This window comes from Megalobrama amblycephala, linkage group LG7, assembly GCF_018812025.1.
Source record: "Megalobrama amblycephala isolate DHTTF-2021 linkage group LG7, ASM1881202v1, whole genome shotgun sequence".
Classification (NCBI taxonomy): Eukaryota; Metazoa; Chordata; class Actinopteri; order Cypriniformes; family Xenocyprididae; genus Megalobrama; species Megalobrama amblycephala.
The window spans coordinates 137,378-164,841 of NC_063050.1; the positions used below are offsets into that span (position 1 = coordinate 137,378).

The 27,464-nt window shown below is 41.1% G+C and overlaps 1 protein-coding gene across 1 annotated transcript; it reads right to left on the reverse strand.

Annotated features, from left to right (window-relative positions):
• Positions 1-318: 318 nt before the first annotated feature.
• On the reverse strand, positions 319-27,257 carry LOC125271547 (general transcription factor 3C polypeptide 1). The gene is made up of 37 exons (XM_048195593.1): positions 26,961-27,257; positions 25,245-25,433; positions 24,989-25,165; positions 24,756-24,899; positions 24,512-24,608; positions 24,311-24,434; positions 24,050-24,226; positions 19,097-19,212; positions 18,728-19,028; positions 18,502-18,656; positions 18,217-18,320; positions 17,979-18,132; positions 17,799-17,902; positions 17,387-17,541; positions 17,112-17,303; positions 16,885-17,030; positions 16,599-16,696; positions 16,369-16,465; positions 16,101-16,281; positions 9,978-10,077; positions 9,754-9,889; positions 9,585-9,672; positions 9,317-9,496; positions 9,084-9,229; positions 8,201-8,343; positions 7,983-8,064; positions 7,498-7,610; positions 6,555-6,611; positions 6,178-6,271; positions 5,920-6,092; positions 5,485-5,811; positions 3,197-3,438; positions 2,826-3,106; positions 2,309-2,711; positions 1,326-1,359; positions 1,058-1,244; positions 319-635 (listed from the first exon to the last, which is right to left on the reverse strand). The coding sequence occupies exons 1-37, from the start codon at positions 27,179-27,181 to the stop codon at positions 405-407; spliced, it is 5,949 nt and encodes a 1,982-aa protein (XP_048051550.1). The 5' UTR covers positions 27,182-27,257; the 3' UTR covers positions 319-404.
• Positions 27,258-27,464: the final 207 nt, after the last annotated feature.

Below are 27,464 nucleotides of genomic sequence, written 5' to 3' on the forward strand. Positions count from 1 at the left end.
CAATATGGTACAAGTGAAGCCCATCTTTGCTACATAAGAAAAAACATGCTTTTGTAAATCATAATTATGAGAAATTATGAGAAAATTCAACATTATGACTTTCAGTTAGCCATCTGAGATGTTTTGATATGGAGATAAAGTTTAGAATCATGATTTTTCGGTAGTTTTACTGAGTGTATTTAATAGCATATTATATTAGATTAGCTTTAGCATAGTATATTTGATTGCTTGACGTTTAGACCCAGAAACGGTGACGTCAGGCTTATAAGGGTTCACTGCCATTATATGGCTCAGAAAAAACTGAATGGAAAATAGGCATGTTATGAAAAAAGGTCTTTATTTTGTGCAACAGAAGCAGATCATATTAAAAAAAAATAATTAACAAGCGAACGGAAACACTTTGCTCAGGCGCGGAGACACAGCTGAACCCATCTGTTCCAGTTGAGCTTGTGAGGAAAGACTCGCGCCAGCCTCAGCACACAGTCCACCGTGGGCTCGTAGAACGCCGTCCCCGCGTCCCTCACGCTGACCTCGGCCTGACCTTTGACCTGCGGCACCCTGGGCTTGGAGAAGAGCGAGGGTTTGTGCTTCTGGATGACATAGCGCTTCCTCACGCAGCCGAGATCGATCAGGACCTGACGACACACATACATCTGTCAGAATCAAGACAATACTGTGAATCACTGAATCAATTCACTAAACAGACTCATGTTTGTGCCCGTGAAGTTTGAATGTCTGTTGTGTTCTGATGTTTTCTTCTTCCAGGAAATGCTTGTTAACATAATCAAACTGGACTAAAACGTGCTGATTTTTCCACACAGGGCAGAACAACTTATGTTAACACTTTACTTTAGTCCTCATGTATTATAAAGGTATTCATAATGTAAGTTTTAAAATAATTGTAACCAAAGTTAAAGTGCAATATAATATTTGCAGATTCTGACATCAGTTTGTCACGTGTTCTCCTGCATTAAAGGAGTGTAAAGCGCTATATAAACGACGGTGACTTGACTCAGGCGAACACCACACTGAGCTCGCGCTCAGGACAGACGCTCACCTGCAGCAGGTCCAGGATGACGACGGGCTGCAGCACCTGACTGTAGTGCTGCAGCAGCTCCGACTCGCGCAGCGCCGGACTCGTCATGATGTGCAGCAGCAGCGACTCCAGCATGCCTTTACACACCGGACGATTCAGAGAGCCGTCCACCACACGCCACGGCCGGCTGACGAACCGCACCGGCTCCCTGTCGGAGAGAATCAACAGGCATTACTGCAGCTCAGATCAGACTGATGACTGTCATGTGAGAGTCATGTGATTCACTCACTGTTCCTCCTGATCAGCAGCTCCTTCAGCTCCATCTGAAACCACAAACGGAAACATCAACACACAAACACACAACAACAAACTAGACGTGTGCCGATATTCGGTAATGCGATATATCACGATAATGAATATGCAGGATATTCTTATCCAACAGCAGAAATGCAGCGGTTACCCCGGAAACCGCGCAAACAAAGCAGCTGCGCTAGTGAAGTTTCAAGCCATTTTTGGAGCTTGATTAAATAAATGCTTTGTTTATAATAAGGAGGGTGTTTTAATCTCAATGTTGTTCATCTCAGCACCAAATACTTCATACTTAAAGACTCAATAGGCTATTTATTTTCAAACTTAAACATTTTTATATTTTAATCTGGACTACAACATGCTCTAATGATTAGAAATGTTCTGATTATTTGTTATTGTTCAGTAAAACTTTGAGACATACGGCTTCATTAACATGTTAATTCATTATTACCAAACTGACAATGAAAAATACTTATAAAGCATTAATTATTCTTAGTTACTGTTTAATAACATTACTAACATCAAAGAACTTATTTAATGGACCTGAGAGAAAACTAACAATGATCAGTTGTGTTTCTTAACTCACATTAACAAAAAATAATACTTTCTGTAACAAATGTAGCTGTTGCTCAATTATTGTAAATAATCAAATAATCAAAGTGTTTCCTGTTGTTCTTTATAGCCTAATTCTTTTGCACTTTAATCGGTTTGAAAATTTGACTTTATATATTTTTGTGTATTGTATTATTGTATTTAAACATTCAGAGTTATTTTTGTTATTACAAAAAGAGTTCTTAAACCTGTTATAGTATGACACTTTTTTTGCAACTTATTTCAATATAATAATATGATAATACCCTATACCGTAATAAAAGCTTCAGCAATTAATCGCAACATGAAAATTTGATACCGTCACATGCCTAAACAAACCAAAGTCAAACTCTTCAGAGTCCAAACACACACCTTTGATCTGAGAGGGGGCGGGGTCTTTATTAAGCTCCGCCCCTTCGATGTCTGTCATACGCTGTTCTGAGTTCCCGTCAACTTCACGAACCGCCTCCTGATGTGCAGGAGACTGATCTGAAGCGGTGTCCGTGGAGACGGGTTCCATGGCGACAGTCTGATTGACAGCTGTGCTTGTGCAGACTCCTTCCATGGCAACAATCTCCTGGGAATCAGATTCCACGGCCCGTCTCTTGGTAGGTGGGGGTGTGGCATGGGCGGAGTCACTGTCATGGGCGGGGCCTCTCTTCATCTGCACAGTATCACATGCGCTCTCCAACAGCCAATGAGACGCAGCCTCCGCACACACCAGTCTCTGAGAGAGAGCGCCCACCTCCACCAGCTGCTCTCCATCCACCAGATCCTACACACACACACACACACACACACACACACACACACACACACACACACACACACACTCAACACAAGTGAACCTGCAGTGAACTCTCGCACACATCACTCGTGTCTCCCTCACCTGTATGTACTGCTGCAGCGTTCGGCTCCGCCCGCCCTCCGCCCGCTCCAGGTGTATGAAGCACTCGCACAGGTCCTGTCTGTCAATGCCAAACTCCGCCCCCTCCTGCACGGCGTCTCTGATCTCCGTCGCCGCCTGGACGTCCTGCGGTCCGTATCCTGACGCGCTCACACACCGCTCCAGGAAGGCCTGCGGCTCGACGGCTGCCGAGCGGAACACTCGCGTGAACGACAGCGGGAGAGACGGAGGAGCGGACGGACACAGAGCCGAGACGGCGTCAGCTGCAGGTGAGACAGACAGAGACCTGAATGAGAAACACGTGACAGATCATGACAGTGTGTGTGTGTGTGTGTGTGTGTGTGTGTGCGCACCGTCCGCAGTGAAGAGTGTGTGTTGCGGTGTGCGCCTCAGCTGCAGGTGGACGGTGCAGGCGTTGACCATGATGTTGTCGGTGCTGTTGGAGTTGTGCGTCTGCGAGCGCAGGATCCCGTGAGCGTAATATCCCCTCATCAGCAGGTAATTGGTGTGAGACGCCTGTGTGGATTTGACCTCCGGCCTCCTCTTCCTCACTTCATCGTCCTCCTCCTCTTCCTCCTCCAGCGCTTTAGTGAGACTGAAACACACACACACACACACACACACACACACACACACACACACACACACACGGTTAGCTGCGAGAGTGTTGAGGCCCGTTCACACCAGGAACATTGACTAAAGCTTTAATAATCACTCTAACAGGATATCGATGCAACAATAATAACTTTCAAAGCTGATAAATGAAAAAACACTGACAGCCAATCAGAATCCATCCTGCTTTAAAGAGCTTGAGTGTTTAAAGAGACAGATGACAAAACTGCAGCGCTTATAATAAACATGATATCTTGCGCTGGCCTGGACGATAATATAGTTATCATTACATTTATCGTTACAGTTATTGTTACAGTTGGTGTGAACGCTAATATAGTTATTGTTACTGTTGGTGTAGGGCTGGGCGATATATCGCATGCGTAATTCGTTATCGAAGTCGATTCATCTTCGATACTGAACGCGATTTTGCGTGGCTTGTCCGTGAATTACGGCTCTGTCTATTAAAAGGCGCTCCATTTTAAAGCAGGTGATGGCGATTTAGCGGTAATCAGGGAACCGGCTTTACTGACGAAATGCGCGTGAGAATCGCATGCGATATATCGCCCAGCCCTATGTTGGTGTTAACGCTAATAAAGCTATCGTTACAGTTATCGTTACTGTTGGTGTGAACGCTAATATAGTCATCGTTACAGTTGGTGTGAACGCTAATATAGTCATCGTTACAGTTGGTGTGAACGCTAATAAAGCTATCGTTACAGTTATCGTTACTGTTGGTGTGAACGCTAATATAGTCATCGTTACAGTTGGTGTGAACGCTAATATAGTCATCGTTACAGTTGGTGTGAACGCTAATATAGTCATCGTTACAGTTGGTGTGAACGCTAATATAGTCATCGTTACAGTTGGTGTGAACGCTAATAAAGCTATCGTTACAGTTATCGTTACTGTTGGTGTGAACGCTAATATAGTCATCGTTACAGTTGGTGTGAACGCTAATATAGTCATCGTTACAGTTGGTGTGAACGCTAATATAGTCATCGTTACAGTTGGTGTGAACGCTAATAAAGCTATCGTTACAGTTATCGTTACTGTTGGTGTGAACGCTAATATAGTCATCGTTACAGTTGGTGTGAACGCTAATATAGTCATCGTTACAGTTGGTGTGAACGCTAATATAGTCATCGTTACAGTTATCGTTACTGTTGGTGTGAACGCTAATATAGTCATCGTTACAGTTGGTGTGAACGCTAATATAGTCATCGTTACAGTTGGTGTGAACGCTAATATAGTCATCGTTACAGTTATCGTTACTGTTGGTATGAACGCTAATATAGTCATCGTTACAGTTATCGTTACTGTTGGTGTGAACGCTAATATAGTCATCGTTACAGTTGGTGTGAACGCTAATATAGTCATCGTTACAGTTATCGTTACTGTTGGTATGAACGCTAATATAGTCATCGTTACAGTTATCGTTACTGTTGGTGTGAACGCTAATATAGTCATCGTTACAGTTGGTGTGAACGCTAATATAGTCATCGTTACAGTTGGTGTGAACGCTAATATAGTCATCGTTACAGTTATCGTTACTGTTGGTATGAACGCTAATATAGTCATCGTTATAGTCATCGTTACAGTTGGTGTGAACGCTAATATAGTCATCGTTACAGTTGGTGTGAACGCTAATAAAGCTATCGTTACAGTTATCGTTACTGTTGGTGTGAACGCTAATATAGTCATCGTTACAGTTGGTGTGAACGCTAATATAGTCATCGTTACAGTTGGTGTGAACGCTAATATAGTCATCGTTACAGTTATCGTTACTGTTGGTGTGAACGCTAATATAGTCATCGTTACAGTTGGTGTGAACGCTAATATAGTCATCGTTACAGTTGGTGTGAACGCTAATATAGTCATCGTTACAGTTATCGTTACTGTTGGTATGAACGCTAATATAGTCATCGTTACAGTTATCGTTACAGTTGGTGTGAACGCTAATATAGTCATCGTCACAGAGTGAACAGGTCTTTAGCGAGTGCATCTGTGAGTGTTCTTGAGCGCGCAGCACCTCTTGACCACCTCGTTGTCCACCATCGTAGTGTCCACCACCACGATCTGCTGTGGGATACTGATGTCCACGGACAGCAGGCCCAGGGTCATGAGGGTCAGGCAGCATGCGCTGGCGCCCCCCGGAGCGTCCATGGGGAACTGCAGCATGGCCTGAGCATCGTCCTCTTCCTCCTCCTGTCTCGCGTCACCCTCTTCTCCCGGGATCTCAGGGTCTTTCTGGAAGTGGAAGTTGTTGGGTCTGTCGCTGCTGCCGCCCTTGTATAAACCCGTCATCAGATCGAACGCCTCGTTATAGAGGAGGCTCGGGAAACGCCATGTGAAGAACCTGCAGCAGACGGACAGGCTTTAACTGGCAGCATCAGTGTGGAATACGAGCGCACTGCACAAAACTGCTGTAACTTCCAGTGGTTATAATGAGCTGTAAGTGTTTGACCTGTAGTAGTGCTGTGACAGCTGATAGGACATGGGCAGGAAGGGCAGCGAGTGGCACTTCTTCAGGTGAGCCTTGGTGATGGGCCGCCGGCGGTTCACTAACGCCCGGTTACGACACGTCTGGAAGGCCTGGGACAGAACCTCCTCGCTGTAGCGCGTGTACAGACAGAACGTCTGACACACACACAGACAGACAGACGGCATCACTGACATGTGACTGATACATCATCACAGTATAAACGTGTGTGTGTGTCTGTACCTGGAAGGGTCTGTAGTTCTTCATCTGAGCGTTGGTGAGCACTAGTGTGCTCTGAATTAAATTAAACAGCACCAGAACATCAATGTCCTCCTTCCTGAAACACAGTCATTACAGTGCAGCATCAAACACAGACTCCACTGGAGAAGCTATTACACACACAGTATTTAAACATTACCGTTTTCACTCTCCTCAAACTTTCTTGCATTTCTTTGAATTACTTTTTTGTTTTTGTTAATATTAATAAAAATGAGTGTTTAACTGCTATAGTGTATTCCAGAGCTCAAAGCACTTGATACTTGAAGAAAACGTAATTAAATCAATTTAAACTATAAAATTGTCAGTCTGTGTTTATTAAAATGAATGTCCTACACACACACCTCTTCAAGATGTCTTTACCGCACTCGAGTGATTCGTCAATCGTGTACACCTTAAACCTGAGGAAACACACACAGAAAATAAAAGACTGAAAGACTTAAGAAATCATTAAAAAGACGTAAAACTGAAATAAAAAAATATATAAATACAGAAAAAAAAAATTACGATGAAAATTAGCACTTTTTTATTGAAATAAATGTACTGTATTTAAGTTCAATGTTTTTTTATTTCATATTTTGTATTTTTAGGGAATTTCTGGTACTACATTATATTTACGCAGTATTTTATAATCCATTTATTCACTTTGAGCGGAGACCAGAACATGAAATTTCCAGCTTAAACTGGTAAATCTTGAATGTTTTGGGGCACAGACTGAAGTTTGGTCTCTTTTTTAAGATGACACTTGGAAGATTACTGCTGAAGTGAGAAAAATATATATATAAAAACGTGTACTTATTTTTTAGTGTAAAAGTGTGTTTATGTATTTGAAATTTATAGCTTTTTTCATTTTTTTTTTTATGAAAAATATATTTCCAAAACATGTTTTACTGTAAAACTGTGAGACACAAATCTAAACAAGTTGTGTTCTAAATTTGAGGTTGAAATCTCGAAAAATGAGCTTTCAGTCAGATTTAGTTTAGGTGCAGTACCCAACGCTTCCACTAGATGAAATTCATCTCCCATTTATTTCCAATGCGCTCATTTTTGATAACGAACAATACAAGTGTGACTGTTTTTCATGACCGTTTAATCTTTACGAATCATGTCCATGATATTTTCAAGTGCCAAAAACCTTTACTAAGTATCGCACCATTCCAATGAAGTACACAATTCTAAAAAACAACAAAACATTACATTTTTATGTCAAAAATGATCAAAGAGCACCAAACATTAATAAAAACTGCAATGCTAAAATAACACGGGTGTGTGTGTGTGTGTGTGTACTTGTGAAAGAGCTCGTCTCTGCTGTCTGGTATGATGATATCACTGGAGCCGTAGCTGGAGCTGAACTTTGACCTCAGAGAGCGAACAAACTCCTTATACTCATCAGCACACACCTGTAACACAAACACACTTCATTTTGATTCATTTTTCAGTCTTAATATCTTCAGTCATTCTCTTCTCCAGTAAATGTATCTTGATTTAAGAATGTTTAGATATTTGTGCTGGAAAACAAGACAGAAACTCTGAGGAAGAGCATCATGTTTGCAGTGTAGAAACTAAAGATATCTGAGACCCATTTATCCTACAAATCTAAAACTAAATTCAGATTAATGTGAGTTAAACCCTTTTCACAAGTGTCAGGAGAAGCAACACTTTCTGTGGACATTTAAACACTCGGCGAAAGGTTTCTCCTGTGAAACCGGCAGCAAGTAAACATCGCTCTAAGAGAACCGATTCAGACTCAGTGAAGAAAAGCGAAGTCTCACCTTCACATCATTATAGTCGTCCGTTCGGTTCATGAATCTGGCCATCAGCTCTTTATCCTGATACATCTCAGCCAGACAAATCCTACAACACCACCATCAGACCAATCACAACCACTGAGATTCATTAGTCTGAAGTCAGACAGCATGTGTGTGTGTCAATATAATGCACATATAGTGTGTGTGTGAGTGAGTGTGTGTATTTGATCACACACACACACCTGTAGTTGAGGCAGGTCTGCGGGTTCTTCATGATGTATCGTGAGCGTCGGCTGACAGACAGAGATGTTTTATCCAGCGATAACTCAAACTCGGCGTGCAGCACGTCACGAACCACTGTCCAGGGCACGAACGGCCTCTTCAGCTACACACACACACACACACACACACACAACATATAAACATAAGCATGTTCTCTACTTCAGTAACAGCTGAGATGAGGTCAGTGAGAAATGTCTTTTTACGCTTCATCATTAAACACAAATCAACAGAATGCCAATCTTCCTTCACAAAAGTCGCTTTTTAAGGACTACAACAAATGGCTGGTAGGGACTACAGTGAGCTTCTTCCTGGATTGGTGACATCACTAACCCTAAAATTTACATAAACCTCGCCCCCCGAGAACACAAAACAAAGGGGGCGTGGCCATGTTGGGTTGCTTTAGAGAAGAGGAAGAGTTGTTGAGTGTTGTTGACATGCCGTCATTTGTACAGTAAATCATTTATAAACCTACGCCAACACAGGAGAATACATCAATACGTCTCTAAATATGAAAGTATTCATCGTAATTTCAAAATAATTTGCAAGTTTTGATTATTGTTCAAGAAATTACAGTGGATGTAGCATTTTTTATCATAAAGAAGTGGCAAAATATTAAAGATTAAGTGAACATTTGAATCAAATACTGTTTGGGCAAATATTAAAGGAGGATTTGATCTGCTGTACAGTGTAACAACAACAATCACCAGGCCGCTGGCGCCCTCTGCAGGCTTTTATTATAATACATGATGTCCATTGATGATTGTTTATATTATGTAAATTATATTATGTTTAATGAAAGCTCGTAGTTTCCATTAACGAACGCTAGCGTGTGTGTATCGGCACCTTGCGGTTGAGGAAGTGGCTGGCGACGCGGCACAGCATCAGCAGACTGTCCTCCAGGTGCGTCCAGGCCACTCTCTGTCGGGTCATCTGCAGCAGAGCCCGCTGGTCCGTCTCGTCCTGAGCCTGACTCTGCCTACTCGCTCGCACTGACAAACACACACACACACACACTTCCTGTTGAGCTACATGACATCATCACCATTTAACATCAGCTTCCTGTCAGCGTCAGTGACCTTTCTTCTTCTTGCGGGCCGGTTTGCTGCTCTCTTTCTTGCTGCTCTGGTTCGCTGCTCTCTTGCGCTTGAGGTTTCGTCCTCCGCGCACCTCCTCGTTCCTGCTGGACGGCTCTGAGCTCAGACGCACCTCCTCCTCCAGGACGGCAGGGGGCGCCACCTTCGCTCCTCTCTGAACCGCTGCCAATGACATTCATTCACACAATCACCTGATATAACACCGCCGCAGGAGTCTGACTGCTCTGACTGAGCGTAATAATGAAGTTACCGGAGAGCGCGGGCGGTTTGGGCAGAGGGTGTTTGGACAGCAGGTTCCTCAGTCTGATGGCGTGATGCGTTCCTGTATCTTCAGTGCTCTGAACACATGACAAACACATTAACACACAGCACAACATCAGCTGGAAACACTGTGTTTGTGTGTGTGTGTGTGTGTGTACCTGTTTGCTCTCGTTGATCAGGTGACTGGTCCACGTCCAGTTGCGTTTCAGGTGGCTGTAAAAGGACGAGTCCAGTCCGCCAGCGCCCTGCCCGTCGCCGGGGGTAACGCCATCATCCACCACATTACAACTGCCCCTAGCAACCGAAAAACACAACCACAAGTGACATCAGCCAATCAGGTGACAGATAATCCAGCCTGAGCCAATCAGAACGGCTGACTCACTGTAGCGTGTACAGCAGCCTGGTGTTGCGCTCCATTGTCATGACGCCGTCAGACTCCGCCCCCTCAGCGTTACCTTGGCCATGACGCGGCCTGATTACACCTGAAACACATTTGTGGTTACATTACGATTATGTTCTGTTTATGTTGCTGTTGTGTTGTATTTAGGTTGAGGGTTTAGTGCAGTAATGTTGTGGTTATGTTGCGGTTGTGTTGTGTTTAGGTTGAGGGTTTGGCGTGGTTATGTTGCAGTAATGTTGTAGTAATGTTGCGGTTGTGTTGTGTTTAGGTTGAAGGTTTAGTGCAGTAATGTTGTGGTTATGTTGCGGTTATGTTGCGGTAATGTTGCGGTTGTGTTGTGTTTAGGTTGAAGTAGTTATGTTGCGGTAATGTTGCGGTTGTGTTGTGTTTAGGTTGAAGGTTTAGTGCAGTAATGTTGTGGTTATGTTGCGGTTATGTTGCGGTAATGTTGCGGTTGTGTTGTGTTTAGGTTGAAGGTTTGGCGCAGTAATGTTGCAGTAATGTTGTAGCAATGTTGCGGTTGTGTTGTGTTTAGGTTGAAGGTTTAGTGCAGTAATGTCGCGGTAATGTTGCGGTTGTGTTGTGTTTAGGTTGAAGGTTAAGTGTAGTAATGTTGTAGTTATGTTGCGGTAATGTTGCGGTTGTGTTGTGTTTAGGTTGAGGGTTTAGTGCAGTTATGTTGCAGTAATGTTGTAGCAATGTTGCGGTTGTGTTGTGTTTAGGTTGAGGGTTTGGCGCAGTAATGTTGCAGTAATGTTGTAGTAATGTTGCGGATGTGTTGTGTTTAGGTTGAAGGTTTAGTGCAGTAATGTTGTGGTTATGTTGTGGTTATGTTGCGGTAATGTTGCGGTTGTGTTGTGTTTAGGTTGAGGGTTTAGTGCAGTTATGTTGCAGTAATGTTGTAGCAATGTTGCGGTTATGTTGTGTTTAGGTTGAAGGTTTGGCGCAGTAATGTTGCAGTAATGTTGTAGTAATGTTGTAGCAATGTTGCGGTTGTGTTGTATTTAGGTTGAGGGTTTAGTGCAGTTATGTTGCAGTAATGTTGTAGCAATGTTGCGGTTGTGTTGTGTTTAGGTTGAGGGTTTGGCGCAGTAATGTTGCAGTAATGTTGTAGTAATGTTGTAGCAATGTTGCGGTTGTGTTGTATTTAGGTTGAGGGTTTAGTGCAGTTATGTTGCAGTAATGTTGTAGCAATGTTGTAGTAATGTTGCGGATGTGTTGTGTTTAGGTTGAAGGTTAAGTGTAGTAATGTTGTAGTTATGTTGTGGTAATGTTGCGGTTGTGTTGTGTTTAGGTTGAGGGTTTAGTGCAGTTATGTTGCAGTAATGTTGTAGCAATGTTGCGGTTATGTTGTGTTTAGGTTGAAGGTTTGGCGCAGTAATGTTGCAGTAATGTTGTAGTAATGTTGTAGCAATGTTGCGGTTGTGTTGTATTTAGGTTGAGGGTTTAGTGCAGTTATGTTGCAGTAATGTTGTAGCAATGTTGCGGTTGTGTTGTGTTTAGGTTGAGGGTTTGGCGCAGTAATGTTGCAGTAATGTTGTAGTAATGTTGTAGCAATGTTGCGGTTGTGTTGTATTTAGGTTGAGGGTTTAGTGCAGTTATGTTGCAGTAATGTTGTAGCAATGTTGTAGTAATGTTGCGGATGTGTTGTGTTTAGGTTGAAGGTTAAGTGTAGTAATGTTGTAGTTATGTTGTGGTTATGTTGCGGTAATGTTGTGGTTGTGTTGTGTTTAGGTTGAGGGTTTAGTGCAGTTATGTTGCAGTAATGTTGTAGCAATGTTGCGGTTGTGTTGTGTTTAGGTTGAGGGTTTGGCGCAGTAATGTTGCAGTAATGTTGTAGTAATGTTGTAGCAATGTTGCGGTTGTGTTGTATTTAGGTTGAGGGTTTAGTGCAGTTATGTTGCAGTAATGTTGTAGCAATGTTGTAGTAATGTTGCGGATGTGTTGTGTTTAGGTTGAAGGTTAAGTGTAGTAATGTTGTAGTTATGTTGTGGTAATGTTGCGGTTGTGTTGTGTTTAGGTTGAGGGTTTAGTGCAGTAATGTTATGGTTATGTTGCGGTTGTGTTGTGTTTAGGTTGAGGGTTTAGTGCAGTTATGTTGCAGTAATGTTGTAGCAATGTTGCGGTTGTGTTGTGTTTAGGTTGAAGGTTTAGTGCAGTAATGTTATGGTTATGTTGCGGTTGTGTTGTGTTTAGGTTGAGGGTTTAGTGCAGTAATGTTATGGTTATGTTGCGGTTGTGTTGTGTTTAGGTTGAGGGTTTAGTGCAGTTATGTTGCAGTAATGTTGTAGCAACGTTGCGGTTGTGTTGTGTTTAGGTTGAAGGTTTAGTGCAGTAATGTTATGGTTATGTTGCGGTTGTGTTGTGTTTAGGTTGAGGGTTTAGTGCAGTAATGTTGTGGTTATGTTGCGGTAATGTTGCTGTTGTGTTGTATTTAGGTTGAGGGTTTAGTGCAGTTATGTTGCAGTAATGTTGTAGTAATATTGCGGTTGTGTTGTGTTTAGGTTGAGGGTTTAGTGCAGTAATGTTGTGGTTATGTTGCGGTAATGTTGCTGTTGTGTTGTATTTAGGTTGAGGGTTTAGTGCAGTTATGTTGCAGTAATGTTGTAGTAATGTTGTAGTAATGTTGCGGTTGTGTTGTGTTTAGGTTGAAGGTTTAGTGCAGTAATGTTATGGTTATGTTGCGGTTGTGTTGCTGTTGTGTTGTATTTAGGTTGAGGGTTTAGTGCAGTAATGTTGTGGTTATGTTGCGGTTGTGTTGCTGTTGTGTTGTATTTAGGTTGAGGGTTTAGTGCAGTAATGTTATGGTTATGTTGCGGTTGTGTTGCTGTTGTGTTGTATTTAGGTTGAGGGTTTAGTGCAGTAATGTTGTAGTTATGTTGCAGTAATGTTGCTGTTGTGTTGTGTTTAGGTTGAAGGTTTAGTGCAGTAATGTTGTGGTTATGTTGCGGTAATGTTGCTGTTGTGTTGTATTTAGGTTGAGGGTTTAGTGCAGTTATGTTGCAGTAATGTTGTAGTAATGTTGCGGTTGTGTTGTGTTTAGGTTGAAGGTTTAGTGCAGTAATGTTGTGGTTATGTTGCGGTTATGTTGTGGTAATGTTGCGGTTGTGTTGTGTTGTGTTTAGGTTGAAGGCTTAGTGCAGTAATGTTGTGGTTATGTTGTGGTTATGTTGCGGTAATGTTGCGGTTGTGTTGTGTTTAGGTTGAAGGTTTAGTGCAGTAATGTTGTGGTTATGTTGCGGTAATGTTGCGGTTGTGTTGTGTTTAGGTTGAAGGTTTAGTGCAGTAATGTTGTGGTTATGTTGCGGTTGTGTTGTGTTTAGGTTGAGGGTTTAGTGCAGTAATGTTGTAGTAATGTTGCGGATGTGTTGTGTTTAGGTTGAAGGTTTAGTGCAGTAATGTTGTGGTTATGTTGTGGTTATGTTGCGGTAATGTTGCGGTTGTGTTGTGTTTAGGTTGAAGGTTTAGTGCAGTAATGTTGCGGTAATGTTGTGGTTATGTTGCGGTAATGTTGCGGTTGTGTTGTGTTTAGGTTGAGGGTTTAGTGCAGTAATGTTGTAGTAATGTTGCGGTTGTGTTGTGTTTAGGTTGAAGGTTTAGTGCAGTAATGTTGTGGTTATGTTGTGGTTATGTTGCGGTAATGTTGCGGTTGTGTTGTGTTTAGGTTGAGGGTTTAGTGCAGTAATGTTGTAGTAATGTTGCGGTTGTGTTGTGTTTAGGTTGAAGGTTTAGTGCAGTAATGTTGTGGTTATGTTGTGGTTATGTTGCGGTAATGTTGCGGTTGTGTTGTGTTTAGGTTGAAGGTTTAGTGCAGTAATGTTGTGGTTATGTTGCGGTAATGTTGCGGTTGTGTTGTGTTTAGGTTGAAGGTTTAGTGCAGTAATGTTGTGGTTATGTTGCGGTTGTGTTGTGTTTAGGTTGAGGGTTTAGTGCAGTAATGTTGTAGTAATGTTGCGGATGTGTTGTGTTTAGGTTGAAGGTTTAGTGCAGTAATGTTGTGGTTATGTTGCGGTAATGTTGCGGTTGTGTTGTGTTTAGGTTGAAGGTTTAGTGCAGTAATGTTGTGGTAATGTTGCGGTTGTGTTGTGTTTAGGTTGAGGGTTTAGTGCAGTAATGTTGTGGTTATGTTGCGGTAATGTTGCGGTTGTGTTGTGTTTAGGTTGAAGGTTTAGTGCAGTAATGTTGTGGTAATGTTGCGGTTGTGTTGTGTTTAGGTTGAGGGTTTAGTGCAGTAATGTTGTGGTTATGTTGCGGTAATGTTGCTGTTGTGTTGTATTTAGGTTGAGGGTTTAGTGCAGTTATGTTGCAGTAATGTTGTAGTAATGTAGCAATGTTGCGGTTGTGTTGTGTTTAGGTTGAGGGTTTGGCGCAGTAATGTTGCAGTAATGTTGTAGTAATGTTGTAGCAATGTTGCGGTTGTGTTGTATTTAGGTTGAGGGTTTAGTGCAGTTATGTTGCAGTAATGTTGTAGTAATGTTGTAGTAATGTTGCGGATGTGTTGTGTTTAGGTTGAAGGTTAAGTGTAGTAATGTTGTAGTTATGTTGTGGTAATGTTGCGGTTGTGTTGTGTTTAGGTTGAGGGTTTAGTGCAGTTATGTTGCAGTAATGTTGTAGCAATGTTGCGGTTGTGTTGTGTTTAGGTTGAGGGTTTAGTGCAGTAATGTTGTGGTTATGTTGCGGTAATGTTGCTGTTGTGTTGTATTTAGGTTGAGGGTTTAGTGCAGTTATGTTGCAGTAATGTTGTAGTAATGTTGTAGTAATATTGCGGTTGTGTTGTGTTTAGGTTGAGGGTTTAGTGCAGTAATGTTGTGGTTATGTTGCGGTAATGTTGCTGTTGTGTTGTATTTAGGTTGAGGGTTTAGTGCAGTTATGTTGCAGTAATGTTGTAGTAATGTTGTAGTAATGTTGCGGTTGTGTTGTGTTTAGGTTGAAGGTTTAGTGCAGTAATGTTATGGTTATGTTGCGGTTGTGTTGCTGTTGTGTTGTATTTAGGTTGAGGGTTTAGTGCAGTAATGTTGTGGTTATGTTGCGGTTGTGTTGCTGTTGTGTTGTATTTAGGTTGAGGGTTTAGTGCAGTAATGTTGTAGTTATGTTGCAGTAATGTTGCTGTTGTGTTGTGTTTAGGTTGAAGGTTTAGTGCAGTAATGTTGTGGTTATGTTGCGGTAATGTTGCTGTTGTGTTGTATTTAGGTTGAGGGTTTAGTGCAGTTATGTTGCAGTAATGTTGTAGTAATGTTGCGGTTGTGTTGTGTTTAGGTTGAAGGTTTAGTGCAGTAATGTTGTGGTTATGTTGCGGTTATGTTGCGGTAATGTTGCGGTTGTGTTGTGTTGTGTTTAGGTTGAAGGTTTAGTGCAGTAATGTTGTGGTTATGTTGCGGTTGTGTTGTGTTTAGGTTGAAGGTTTAGTGCAGTAATGTTGTGGTTATGTTGTGGTTATGTTGCGGTAATGTTGCGGTTGTGTTGTGTTTAGGTTGAAGGTTTAGTGCAGTAATGTTGTGGTTATGTTGTGGTTATGTTGCGGTAATGTTGCGGTTGTGTTGTGTTTAGGTTGAAGGTTTAGTGCAGTAATGTTGTGGTTATGTTGCGGTTGTGTTGTGTTTAGGTTGAAGGTTTAGTGCAGTAATGTTGTGGTTATGTTGTGGTTATGTTGCGGTAATGTTGCGGTTGTGTTGTGTTTAGGTTGAAGGTTTAGTGCAGTAATGTTGCGGTAATGTTGCGGTTGTGTTGTGTTTAGGTTGAAGGTTTAGTGCAGTAATGTTGTAGTTATGTTGCGGTAATGTTGCGGTTGTGTTGTGTTTAGGTTGAGGGTTTAGTGCAGTAATGTTGCGGTAATGTTGCGGTTGTGTTGTGTTTAGGTTGAAGGTTTAGTGCAGTAATGTTGTAGTTATGTTGCGGTTATGTTGCGGTAATGTTGCGGTTGTGTTGTGTTTAGGTTGAGGGTTTAGTGCAGTAATGTTGTGGTTATGTTGCGGTTGTGTTGTGTTTAGGTTGAGGGTTTGCCGTGGTCATGTTGTGATTCCCAGATTTGATAGCAACTGAACGAACCAAACAAACCGTACTCTGACCTCAAACCCATGAGGGATATCGCAGGTTGCGTGTTCGTACCTAGAGGTGTGTTGAGACACACACACAGCAGATCCAACCAGTAATTCTCCACATCCTGTGCGCTACTGAACACGTAGTGTCTCCTCTCAAACGGCCGGATGGTCTCGATGGCCATGTTATAGTGCGGGTCGCACACCGTCGTATCCACGATTGTGCCTTTCGTCTTCAGGAAAACAAACACCTAATACAAACACAATGTATTCTTAATACATCACACACAATAAACATTACCAATGAAGTGATCATGTGACCGTGACATCCTGCTCACCTGATCTTTATCCATGAACTTCTCTGTGGGTCCGAACTGCAGCAAGCCCATGAAACACAACCTCTGGAGACTCTCGTGGAAATTGAAGATGTACTTCCTGTGTGAGGGACCACATCGTCATCATCACAACACTTCAAAAGACAACAAGTGTCTGATGATAGTGTGCCTTCAGACAAGAGACGTTTTTTGTTGACTCGATACATTGTGTGTGTGTGTGTGTGTGTGTTTGCCTCTTGTGCAGCAGTTGTCTCTTCATCTCAGCAGGGAGGAATCTGACCAGATAATGTTTCCTCACTGGATCATCCAGGTACTCCTGCAAACCTGCAACCTAATTACAACACAACCACAACGTTACTGCACCCAATTATGATTCAAAATATTATTTTTATTTTGTTATCATTCAACTTTGCAGAGCTTCTTCATGCTCAAACAGCAACAACACACACTAACAACAGATGAACATGGAAACAGCATCACAGGTCATGTTTAAATCCAAAGGTGTGTGTGTGTTTGTACCTGATAGTTGACCTGGACGACCTGCATGAAGATGCTGAGCGGCAGCGACACCAGAACGTCACTGATGAGGGCCCATCCGTATCCGAAGTCTTTATGCAGCGGGATGGGAGGGATGTACCTCTTCCAGCTGTTCTCCTTCACGTACACTACACACACACACACACACACACACACGTGTTTGAGAGAGTCACTCATCTCAAATAAGCATCATCTGACCCCAGACTCACCTCTGAACTGCCCCTCCATCTGTCCGTCCGCCAGCGCCTCTGGGTCGGACTGCGCCGGAGAGTCAGAAGCCGGGTCGGCAGGACCGGATCTTCTGATAGGATGCCCATAAATCAGGTACCACAGGAAGGAGTGAACGATACGCAGACGAGGCATCTTGGGCTGGAAACCCATGGAGCGGCCGAGTCCTGGAACTGACACACAGATCTGACTGTGAATATGAAGCGCTGAGAAGTGTGTGTGTGTGTGTGTGTGTGTGTGTGTGCGGCTCCGTTACCAAGGACGGGTTTGAAGGATTTGAGGGTTTTGACGCCCATCTTCTCAGACACCTTCTTCAGGCCGCTGCTTTGAGACGGACGCGAGGAAGATGATGCTTTGTTCTCCTTCGCCTCCTGTGCGCTGGACTTGGCCTTTTCTGCCTGACACTCAACCCTGAGAAACAAAACAATGAACATACAAGAGCGATCAAACGTTTGAGGTCGTTTCTTAATGTTTGTGGAGGAAGTCCCTTTCTGCTGCATATATTTGAAACTGAATCGTTTGTAACGTTATAAATGTCTTTACTGACGCTTTTGATCAATTTAAGCGTCCTTGATGAATAAAAGTTTTAACTTCTTTACTGTCTGTGGTTAAGCCGCTACAGGTCAGCGAGATGTTTGGTGTGTGTCATTGTGTTGCGTCTTTCTCACCGAGCTGCAGAGGCCGAGCTGGACATACGCATGCGGATCTGCTCTATGGCACTTTTGACCAGCAGATCGTCTGGCGTAACGGAGGGATGAACCACGAACTCAACCTGAGACACACATTAGTGTGTATTAGCTGCAGTGTATATGTGTGTGTGTGTGTGTGTGTGTGTGTGTGTGTGGCACCTTCTTCTGTACTCCGTCCTGGATGACGATGGTCCTGTAGAGTTTGAGTAAACCCTCTCGAGACAGCGAGCGGATCAGCCTCACCACACTCTTCTTACAGACTTTAGTGCTCACGCCATCCTTCCTCTCCTCCTCCGTCAGCAGCTTCTGCAGCCTGACACACACACACACACACACACACACACGTTTATCTGAGGTGTACAGCGCACGCGAGCGCATGAGAGTGTGTGAGTCTTACGAGTAAAAGCCCTCGATGATCTTGCTGCAGCGCACGGCCTCTATGATCATGTTCTTGCGTTTCAGCAGACGGTACGTCTCGTGAATTTCCACCTTCTTCGTCTTCTGTTCAGAAACAGACCATCATCACGTGTAATGACACACACACACGTCATGATCACTAACATTATCGCTAATGTTAACGTTATAGCCACCATTATAGTTATCGTTACAGTTATCATCATCTTTCTCGTCGTTATTGTTCTCTTTAACATTATCGTTATAGTCATCATGGACTCAAACTGACCTCCGCCAGCACCTCCACGATCACCGGCTGCGGTTCCTCGGGGTGATGTGATTGGCTGGTGCTCGTGCTGGGGGCGTGGTCAGCAGCCTCTGCGTTCTGTTCAACTACATCGTTCTGAGAGGCTTTAGCCCCGCCCACTCGCGCAGAGGGCTTCTCTGAATAACACAAACACACATGAAAACCAAAACCATATCAGTAAGCGCACGTGTCGTGATTGGTCACTCACTTTTGAGGGGCGTGGCTTCTTTACTGAAGCTGAGTTTGGACTGTTTGAGCTTCTTGTGGCCTTTCTGCTGTGTTTCCTGTGCTCCAGCGCTGTCCTTCACTCCCTCGTCCTCCTCAGAAACGGCCGCGGGCGACGCCGGCTCCGGCTCCTTCTGTGGTTTGGGTTCAGTCAGGTGTGTGACGCGCAGGTGTTGGCTGCGCTGCCGCTCTTTCGTGAACTGCAGGCTGAGTTTACTCTGCTCCACGAAGAGTTTGCTGATGTATTTGGTGGTTCTCTGCCGCCCCTCGTCCTCCATGAAGCCCTGAGAGACGCACACATGAGGACACACCTTCACTGTCATTCTTGTGTCGCGGTGGTCACAAGTGTTACCTTGATCATGTCGATTCGCTCCAGTAGTCTACAGATCATTCGTCCCTCGAGTTTTCCGACGTTGAGTTTCCCTCGCAGGACCGACTGAGAGATCCCTCGGGTCCCGGTCGACACCACTGCAGCAGCCAATCACAGCACAGAGATCACGGTCATAAGACTAAAGGCCAGTTCACAACAATAACAATAACAATAACCATAAAGTTTTAATAACGCTCAGACTCTAATAGCACAGTCCATGCCACAACTATAACAATAAACGATATCACTGGAATCACTTTGAGAGCAACTTTTCCAGCTGATGAACGATAAAAACATCAACAGCCAATCAAAAACCATCCGACTTAAAAAGTGTGAGCAATTGGAAGACAACAAAACTGTAGCGCAACATAAACAGAACGTTTTCATGCTGGTGTACACGCTAGTATAGTTATCAGTATTACTATAGTTATTATCGTTAACATTATAGTTATTGTTGTGGGTACTGTTTTAGTAATAATTATTGTTAACAATATAGTTATTCATATTGTTACATTATTATAGTTAACATTATAGTTAACATAGTTATTGTCATAACTATATTAATCGTTATAGCTATAGTAATCGTTATAGTTATCGCTATAGTAATCATTATAGTTATCGCTATAGTAATCAATTATCGTCATAGCTATAGTAAATCGCTATAGTTATCGCTATAGTAATCATTATAGTTATCGCTATAGTAATCAATTATCTTCATAGCTATAGTAAATCGCTATAGTTATCGCTATAGTAATCATTATAGTTAGCGCTATAGTAATCGTTAGTTATCGTCATAGCTATAGTAAATCGCTATAGTTATCGCTATAGTAATCATTATAGTTAGCACTATAGTAATCGTTAGTTATCATCATAGCTATAGTAATCGTTATAGATATCGTCATAACTACAGTAATCGTAGTTATCGTCATAGCTATAGTAATCGTTATAGTTATCATCATAGCTATAGTAATCGTTAGTTATCGTCATAGCTATAGTAATCGCTAGTTATTGCTATAGTAATCATTATAGTTGTCATAGCTACAGTAATCGTTAGTTATCGTCATAGCTATAGTAATCGTTATAGTTATTGTCATAGCTATAATAATCCTTATAGTTATCGTCATAGCAATAGTAATCGTTATAGATATCATCATGGCTATAGTAATCGCTAGTTATTGCTATAGTAATTATTATAGTTATTGTCATAGCTATAGTAATCGTTATAGTTATCGTCATAGCTATAGTAATCATTATAGCTATTGCTATAGTAATCGGTTATAGTTATTGTCATAGCTATAATAATCGTTATAGTTATCGTCATAGCTATAGTAATCATTAAAGCTATTGCTATAGTAATCGGTTATAGTTATTGTCATAGCTATAATAATCGTTATAGTTATCGTCATAGCTATAATAATCCTTATAGTTATCGTCATAGCTATAGTAATCATTAAAGCTATTGCTATAGTAATCGGTTATAGTTATTGTCATAGCTATAATAATCGTTATAGTTATTGTCATAGCTATAATAATCCTTATTGTTATTGTCATAGCTATAGTAATCGGTTATAGTTATTGTCATAGCTATAATAATCGTTATAGTTATTGTCATAGCTATAATAATCGTTATAGTTATCGTCATAGCTATAATAATCCTTATAGTTATCGTCATAGCTATAGTAATCATTAAAGCTATTGCTATAGTAATCGGTTATAGTTATTGTCATAGCTATAATAATCGTTATAGTTATTGTCATAGCTATAATAATCGTTATAGTTATCGTCATAGCTATAATAATCCTTATAGTTATCGTCATAGCTATAGTAATCGTTATAGTTATTGTCATAGCTATAGTAATCGTTAGTTATCGTCATAGCTATAGTAATCCCTAGTTATTGCTATAGTAATCATTATAGTTGTCATAGCTACAGTAATCGTTAGTTATCGTCATAGCTATAGTAATCGTTATAGATATCGTCATAACTACAGTAATCGTTAGTTATCGTCATAGCTATAGTAATCGTTATAGTTATCATCATAGCTATAGTAATCGTTAGTTATCGTCATAGCTATAGTAATCGCTAGTTATTGCTATAGTAATCATTATAGTTGTCATAGCTACAGTAATCGTTAGTTATCGTCATAGCTATAGTAATCGCCAGTTATTGCTATAGTAATCATTATAGTTATTGTCATAGCTATAGTAATCATTATAGCTATTGCTATAGTAATCGGTTATAGTTATTGTCATAGCTATAATAATCGTTATAGTTATCGTCATAGCTATAATAATCCTTATAGTTATCGTCATAGCTATAGTAATCGTTATAGTTATTGTCATAGCTAGAGTAATCGTTAGTTATCGTCATAGCTATAGTAATCCCTAGTTATTGCTATAGTAATCATTATAGTTGTCATAGCTACAGTAATCGTTAGTTATCGTCATAGCTATAGTAATCGTTATAGATATCGTCATAACTACAGTAATCGTTAGTTATCGTCATAGCTATAGTAATCGTTATAGTTATCATCATAGCTATAGTAATCGTTAGTTATCGTCATAGCTATAGTAATCATTATAGCTATTGCTATAGTAATCGGTTATAGTTATTGTCATAGCTATAATAATCGTTATAGTTATCGTCATAGCTATAGTAATCATTAAAGCTATTGCTATAGTAATCGGTTATAGTTATTGTCATAGCTATAATAATCGTTATAGTTATCGTCATAGCTATAATAATCCTTATAGTTATCGTCATAGCTATAGTAATCGTTATAGTTATTGTCATAGTTATTGTCATAGCTATAGTAATCGTTATAGTTATTGTCATAGCTATAGTAATCGTTATAGTTATTGTCATAGCTATAGTAATCGTTATAGTTATTGTCATAGCTATAGTAATCGTTAGTTATCGTCATAGCTATAGTAATCCCTAGTTATTGCTATAGTAATCATTATAGTTGTCATAGCTACAGTAATCGTTAGTTATCATCATAGCTATAGTAATCGTTATAGATATCGTCATAACTACAGTAATCTTTAGTTATCGTCATAGCTATAGTAATCGTTATAGTTATCATCATAGCTATAGTAATCGTTAGTTATCGTCATAGCTATAGTAATCGCTAGTTATTGCTATAGTAATCATTATAGTTGTCATAGCTACAGTAATCGTTAGTTATCGTCATAGCTATAGTAATCGCTAGTTATTGCTATAGTAATCATTATAGTTGTCATAGCTACAGTAATCGTTAGTTATTGTCATAGCTATAGTAATCGTTATAGTTATTGTCATAGCTATAATAATCCTTATAGTTATCGTCATAGCAATAGTAATCGTTATAGATATCATCATGGCTATAGTAATCGTTAGTTATCGTCATAGCTATAGTAATCGCTAGTTATTGCTATAGTAATCATTATAGTTATTGTCATAGCTATAGTAATCGTTATAGTTATCGTCATAGCTATAGTAATCATTATAGCTATTACTATAGTAATCGGTTATAGTTATTGTCATAGCTATAATAATCGTTATAGTTATCGTCATAGCTATAATAATCCTTATAGTTATCGTCATAGCTATAGTAATCGTTATAGTTATTGTCATAGCTATAGTAATCGTTATAGTTATCGTCATAGCTATAGTAATCATTATAGCTATTGCTATAGTAATCGGTTATAGTTATTGTCATAGCTATAATAATCGTTATAGTTATCGTCATAGCTATAGTAATCGTTATAGTTATCATCAGTTATCGTCATAGCTATAGTAATCGTTAGTTATCATCATAGCTATAGTAATCGTTATAGTTATCGTCATAGCTATAGTAATCGTTAGTTATCGTCATAGCTATAGTAATCGTTATAGTTATTGTCATAGCTATAGTAATCGTTATAGTTATCGTCATAGCTATAATAATCGTTATAATTATCGTCATAGCTATAGTAATCGTTATAGTTATCGTCATAGCTATAGTAATCGTTAGTTATCGTCATAGCTATAGTAATCGTTATAGTTATTGTCATAGCTATAGTAATCGTTATAGTTATCGTCATAGCTATAATAATCGTTATAATTATCGTCATAGCTATAGTAATCGTTATAGTTATTGTCATAGCTATAGTAATCCTTATAGTTATCGTCATAGCTATAATAATTGTTATAGTTATCGTCATAGCTATAGTAATCGTTATAGTTATCATCAGTTATCGTCATAGCTATAGTAATCATTAGTTATCATCATAGCTATAGTAATCGTTATAGTTATCGTCATAGCTATAGTAATCGTTATAGTTATCGTCATAGCTATAGTAATCGTTATAGTTATCGTCATAGCTATAATAATCGTTATAGTTATCGTCATAGCTATAGTAATCGTTATAGTTAGCGTCATAGCTATAGTAATCATTATAGCTATTGCTATAGTAATCGTTATAGTTATTGTCATAGCAATAATAATTGCTATAGTTATCATCAGTTATCGTCATAGCTATAGTAATCGTTATAGTTATTGTCATAGCTATAGTAATCGTTATAGTTATTGTCATAGCAATAATAATTGCTATAGTTATCATCAGTTATCGTCATAGCTATAGTAATCGTTATAGTTATTGTCATAGCTATAGTAATCGTTATAGTTATTGTCATAGCAATAATAATTGCTATAGTTATCATCAGTTATCATCATAGCTATAGTAATCGTTAGTTATCGTCATAGCTATAGTCATCGTTATAGTTATCATCATAGCTATAGTAATCATTAGTTATCGTCATAGCTATAGTCATCGTTATAGTTATCATCATAGCTATAGTAATCATTAGTTATCATCATAGCTATAGTAATCGTAATAGTTATCATTAAAGTTATTATATTTATCATTATCATTAACATTATAGTCATTATAGGTTAGAAGGTGGCGTTCTGACCGATGTCGTAGGCTTGAGTCAGCACGTCACGCTCGATGATGCGAGGCTCTGCGAGGCCGTTCCTCTTGACGGGCGCGTCTCCATCTTCATCATTGTTCTCATCATCCTCTTCCTCCTCCACGTCCTTCTGTCCGTACGGCTTCAGGAGCTTCAGACAGCGCACGTACACGTCAGTGCCTAACAACCAATCACAGCAGAGAGAGCAGTCAGCGGGCGCTCGAGTCATGTGGTGTCATGTGACGAGTCGGCCTGACCTCTGACCTCGCAGGGTTTTGAAGGGGCCTCCGTTGGGGTCGAACTCCTTCAGAGGGAGCTTCATCAGGGTCACCATCTTAGCGGCGGTCATGTACTGATACACGCGCTTGAAGGTGCGCTCGCTGACACGCTACACACAACACAACACACTAGCGTTAGGACAGGAACTGCGGATCACCTCCATGACATCATCAGAGTCTTCCTCACCAGCTGCTCGCGGATCTTCATGATCACGCCCGTCTTATCAGGCAGCTCAGACAGGAGGTTGGACGTGGACTCCATCAGGATATCGTACTTGCTCCTCCTGACACACACACACACACACACACAGGATTATACATTAGATGACTAATATATGTGTGTGTGTGTGTGTGTGTGTGTGTGTGTGTGTGTGAGAGTGTGTGTGTGTGTGTGTGTGTGTGAGAGTGTGTGTGTGTGTGTGCGTGCGCACCGGTCCACGTGGAAGCGCTTGAGCAGCAGCAGCAGCGAGTGTTGTTGAGCTCCTGACGGCAGTCGCGCGACATGTGACTGTAGCGTGATCAGCCCGTTCCTGTCCAGCTTCCTCCTCAGGTAATGCATCTTACCTGCGTCCATCCTGACCAATCACACACACACGATTACATCACCTTCACATCCTGCTCTCATACAGCACGCTAGATCTGATGAAGAGTGTGTGAGCAGCACCTGAAGACGCGAGTGTGCAAGTCTCTCTGCAGCTCTCCCTGCCAGCGCGCTCGGCCCAGCCGCTCCAGGATACAGTAGCACAGGTCCGGCAGCTTCAGCTCCGGGTTTCCCTCCGGCCCGATCAGAGCGCGATAGCGGAGATCCGCGGACGCCACCATCACCAGACGCTCGCCCCACCTGAGGGGAAGCAGAGAGACGCGGTCAGCGAGCGGCCCGAGCCGGAGTCCGGACACGTCCCGGTCCTCGCGGGCCTCACCGAGTCTGGACCTCCTCCAGCGTCAGCGGCGCACGGACCTGCTCGCTCACGTCCACGCGCTCGCTGAAGAACAGGCAGGAGCCCTGCAGGCCGCTGGGGTCATCCGTCAGCACGCGCACCGGGTACACGTCCTGCGGCTCCACCTGACGCATCTCGTGAATGCCCGTGTTCCGGTCCACCTCCACAAACCTGAACGGACACAGAGACGACACACAAACATGATTCAGACGGATTACTGTATTCATTTATGACTAAACTATTACACCTGCAGAATGCACATATCTGTGCTGTAAACGGACCTAAAATCTAAAATAAGTCTGATTAGGGACAGTGGAGGAGATCCTTCATGTGAATCTAAACGGGACACACTGTATACGGAGCTGAAAGATAATGATCTTTACAACATTTGACTTCATGGAAGATCAGAGGAAAAACAATCATGCTTTGGTAAATCGCAATTATGACAAAAAGAAGTTGAAATTGTCATAAAGTCTTAATGATGACAAAAAACATCAAAATTAAGACATAAAAAGCTGAAATCGATATTATGACTTAATAAGTCTTAAAGGGTTAGTTCACCCAAAAATGAAAATAATGTCATTTATTACTCTCCCTCATGCCGTTCCACACCCGTAAGACCTTCGTTCATCTTCAGAACACAAATTAAGATATTTTTGATGAAATCCGATGGCTCAGTGAGGCCTGAGCAATGACATTTCCTCTCTCAAGATCCATTAATGTACTAAAAACATATTTAAATCAGTTCATGTGAGTTCAGTGGGTCAATATCAATATTATAAAGCTACGAGAATATTTTTGGTGTGCCAAAAAAACAAAATAACGACTTATTTAGTGATGGCCGATTTCAAAACACTGCTTCAGGAAGCTTCGGAGCGTTATGAATCAGTGTGTCGAATCAGCGGTTCGGAGCGCCAAAGTCACGTGATTTCAGCAGTTTGACTCACGATCCGAATCATGATTCGACACAAAAGATTCATAACGCTCCGAAGCTTCCTGAAGCAGTGTTTTGAAATCGGCCATCGCTAAATAAGTCGTTATTTTGTTTTTTTTGGCGCACCAAAAATATTCTCGTGGCTTTATAATATTATTCTCGCATTTGTGTTCTGAAGATGAATGAAGGTCTTACGGGTGTGGAACGATATGAGGGTGAGTAATTAATGACAGAAATGTAATTTTTGGATGAACTAACGCTTTAAATACGACAAAAAGTTGAAATTGTCATAAAAAAGTCAATATTATGACAAAAAAATCTTAAATATGACATAAAAATCTAATTTATGACAAAAAGCAAAATTATGACAGCTGAAATTCACAGTGTCGATATTATGAGTCTTAATTGACAGAAAAAAATCAAAATTATAAGAAACTGAAATCGATACTATGACTTAAAAAAGTCTTAATTATGACATTTAAAAAATCAAAATGACATACATAAGAAGTTGAAATAGTATGTCATCACTAGTAACGTTGTCTCATCATCTCACTTTTAATTGTTAACAATTAAAAAAAAAAAAAAAGTCTGTTTTTAATGATATTGATAGTCATAATAATAAGTGAGATTTCATATTTTTGTAGTTTATCAATAGTGATGAGACTGACCACTGCAGTTCTGCTCACTAACAGACTCTTGAGAATGTCTTCAGAAGTCCAGAGTGTTCTTCTGTTACTACAGTGAGAGTGTGGTGAATGACTGACCGGTCGTGTAACGCTACGGTTCCGCGGCTCTCCGGCAGCAGGTAGAAGCGGATCTCCTCGGTTCGGCTCAAGCAGCTCCAGATGAACTGCTGAGTGAGCGGATCCAGATTCAAACCGAACTCGGGCTGACGACTCCGCAGCCGCAACCAGAGCGTCTGGATGCTGATCCCGTCCAAACCCTCCAGAGCCACCTCATCCAGAACCGCTTCCAGCGGGTCCATGATCACTGACAGCAGAGAGCAAACACTGCCGAACTCTTCAGACGAGTCCTGCTGCTTCCGCTGCTGCGCGCCGGAACACTGACACCTGCCGGACACCTCCGGTACTACAGCAGCGTGTGAATACAGTAAAGGAGACACTGTTGCACAAACAAGGATATCTACACTAGTAAAGGTTTGGGCTAAAATACCATGGTTTCTTTCTCTTTATTTCAAAAATAAATAAATAAATAAATAAATAAATAACAATAGATATATATCATAGCAGAAACGATGATCACCTTAA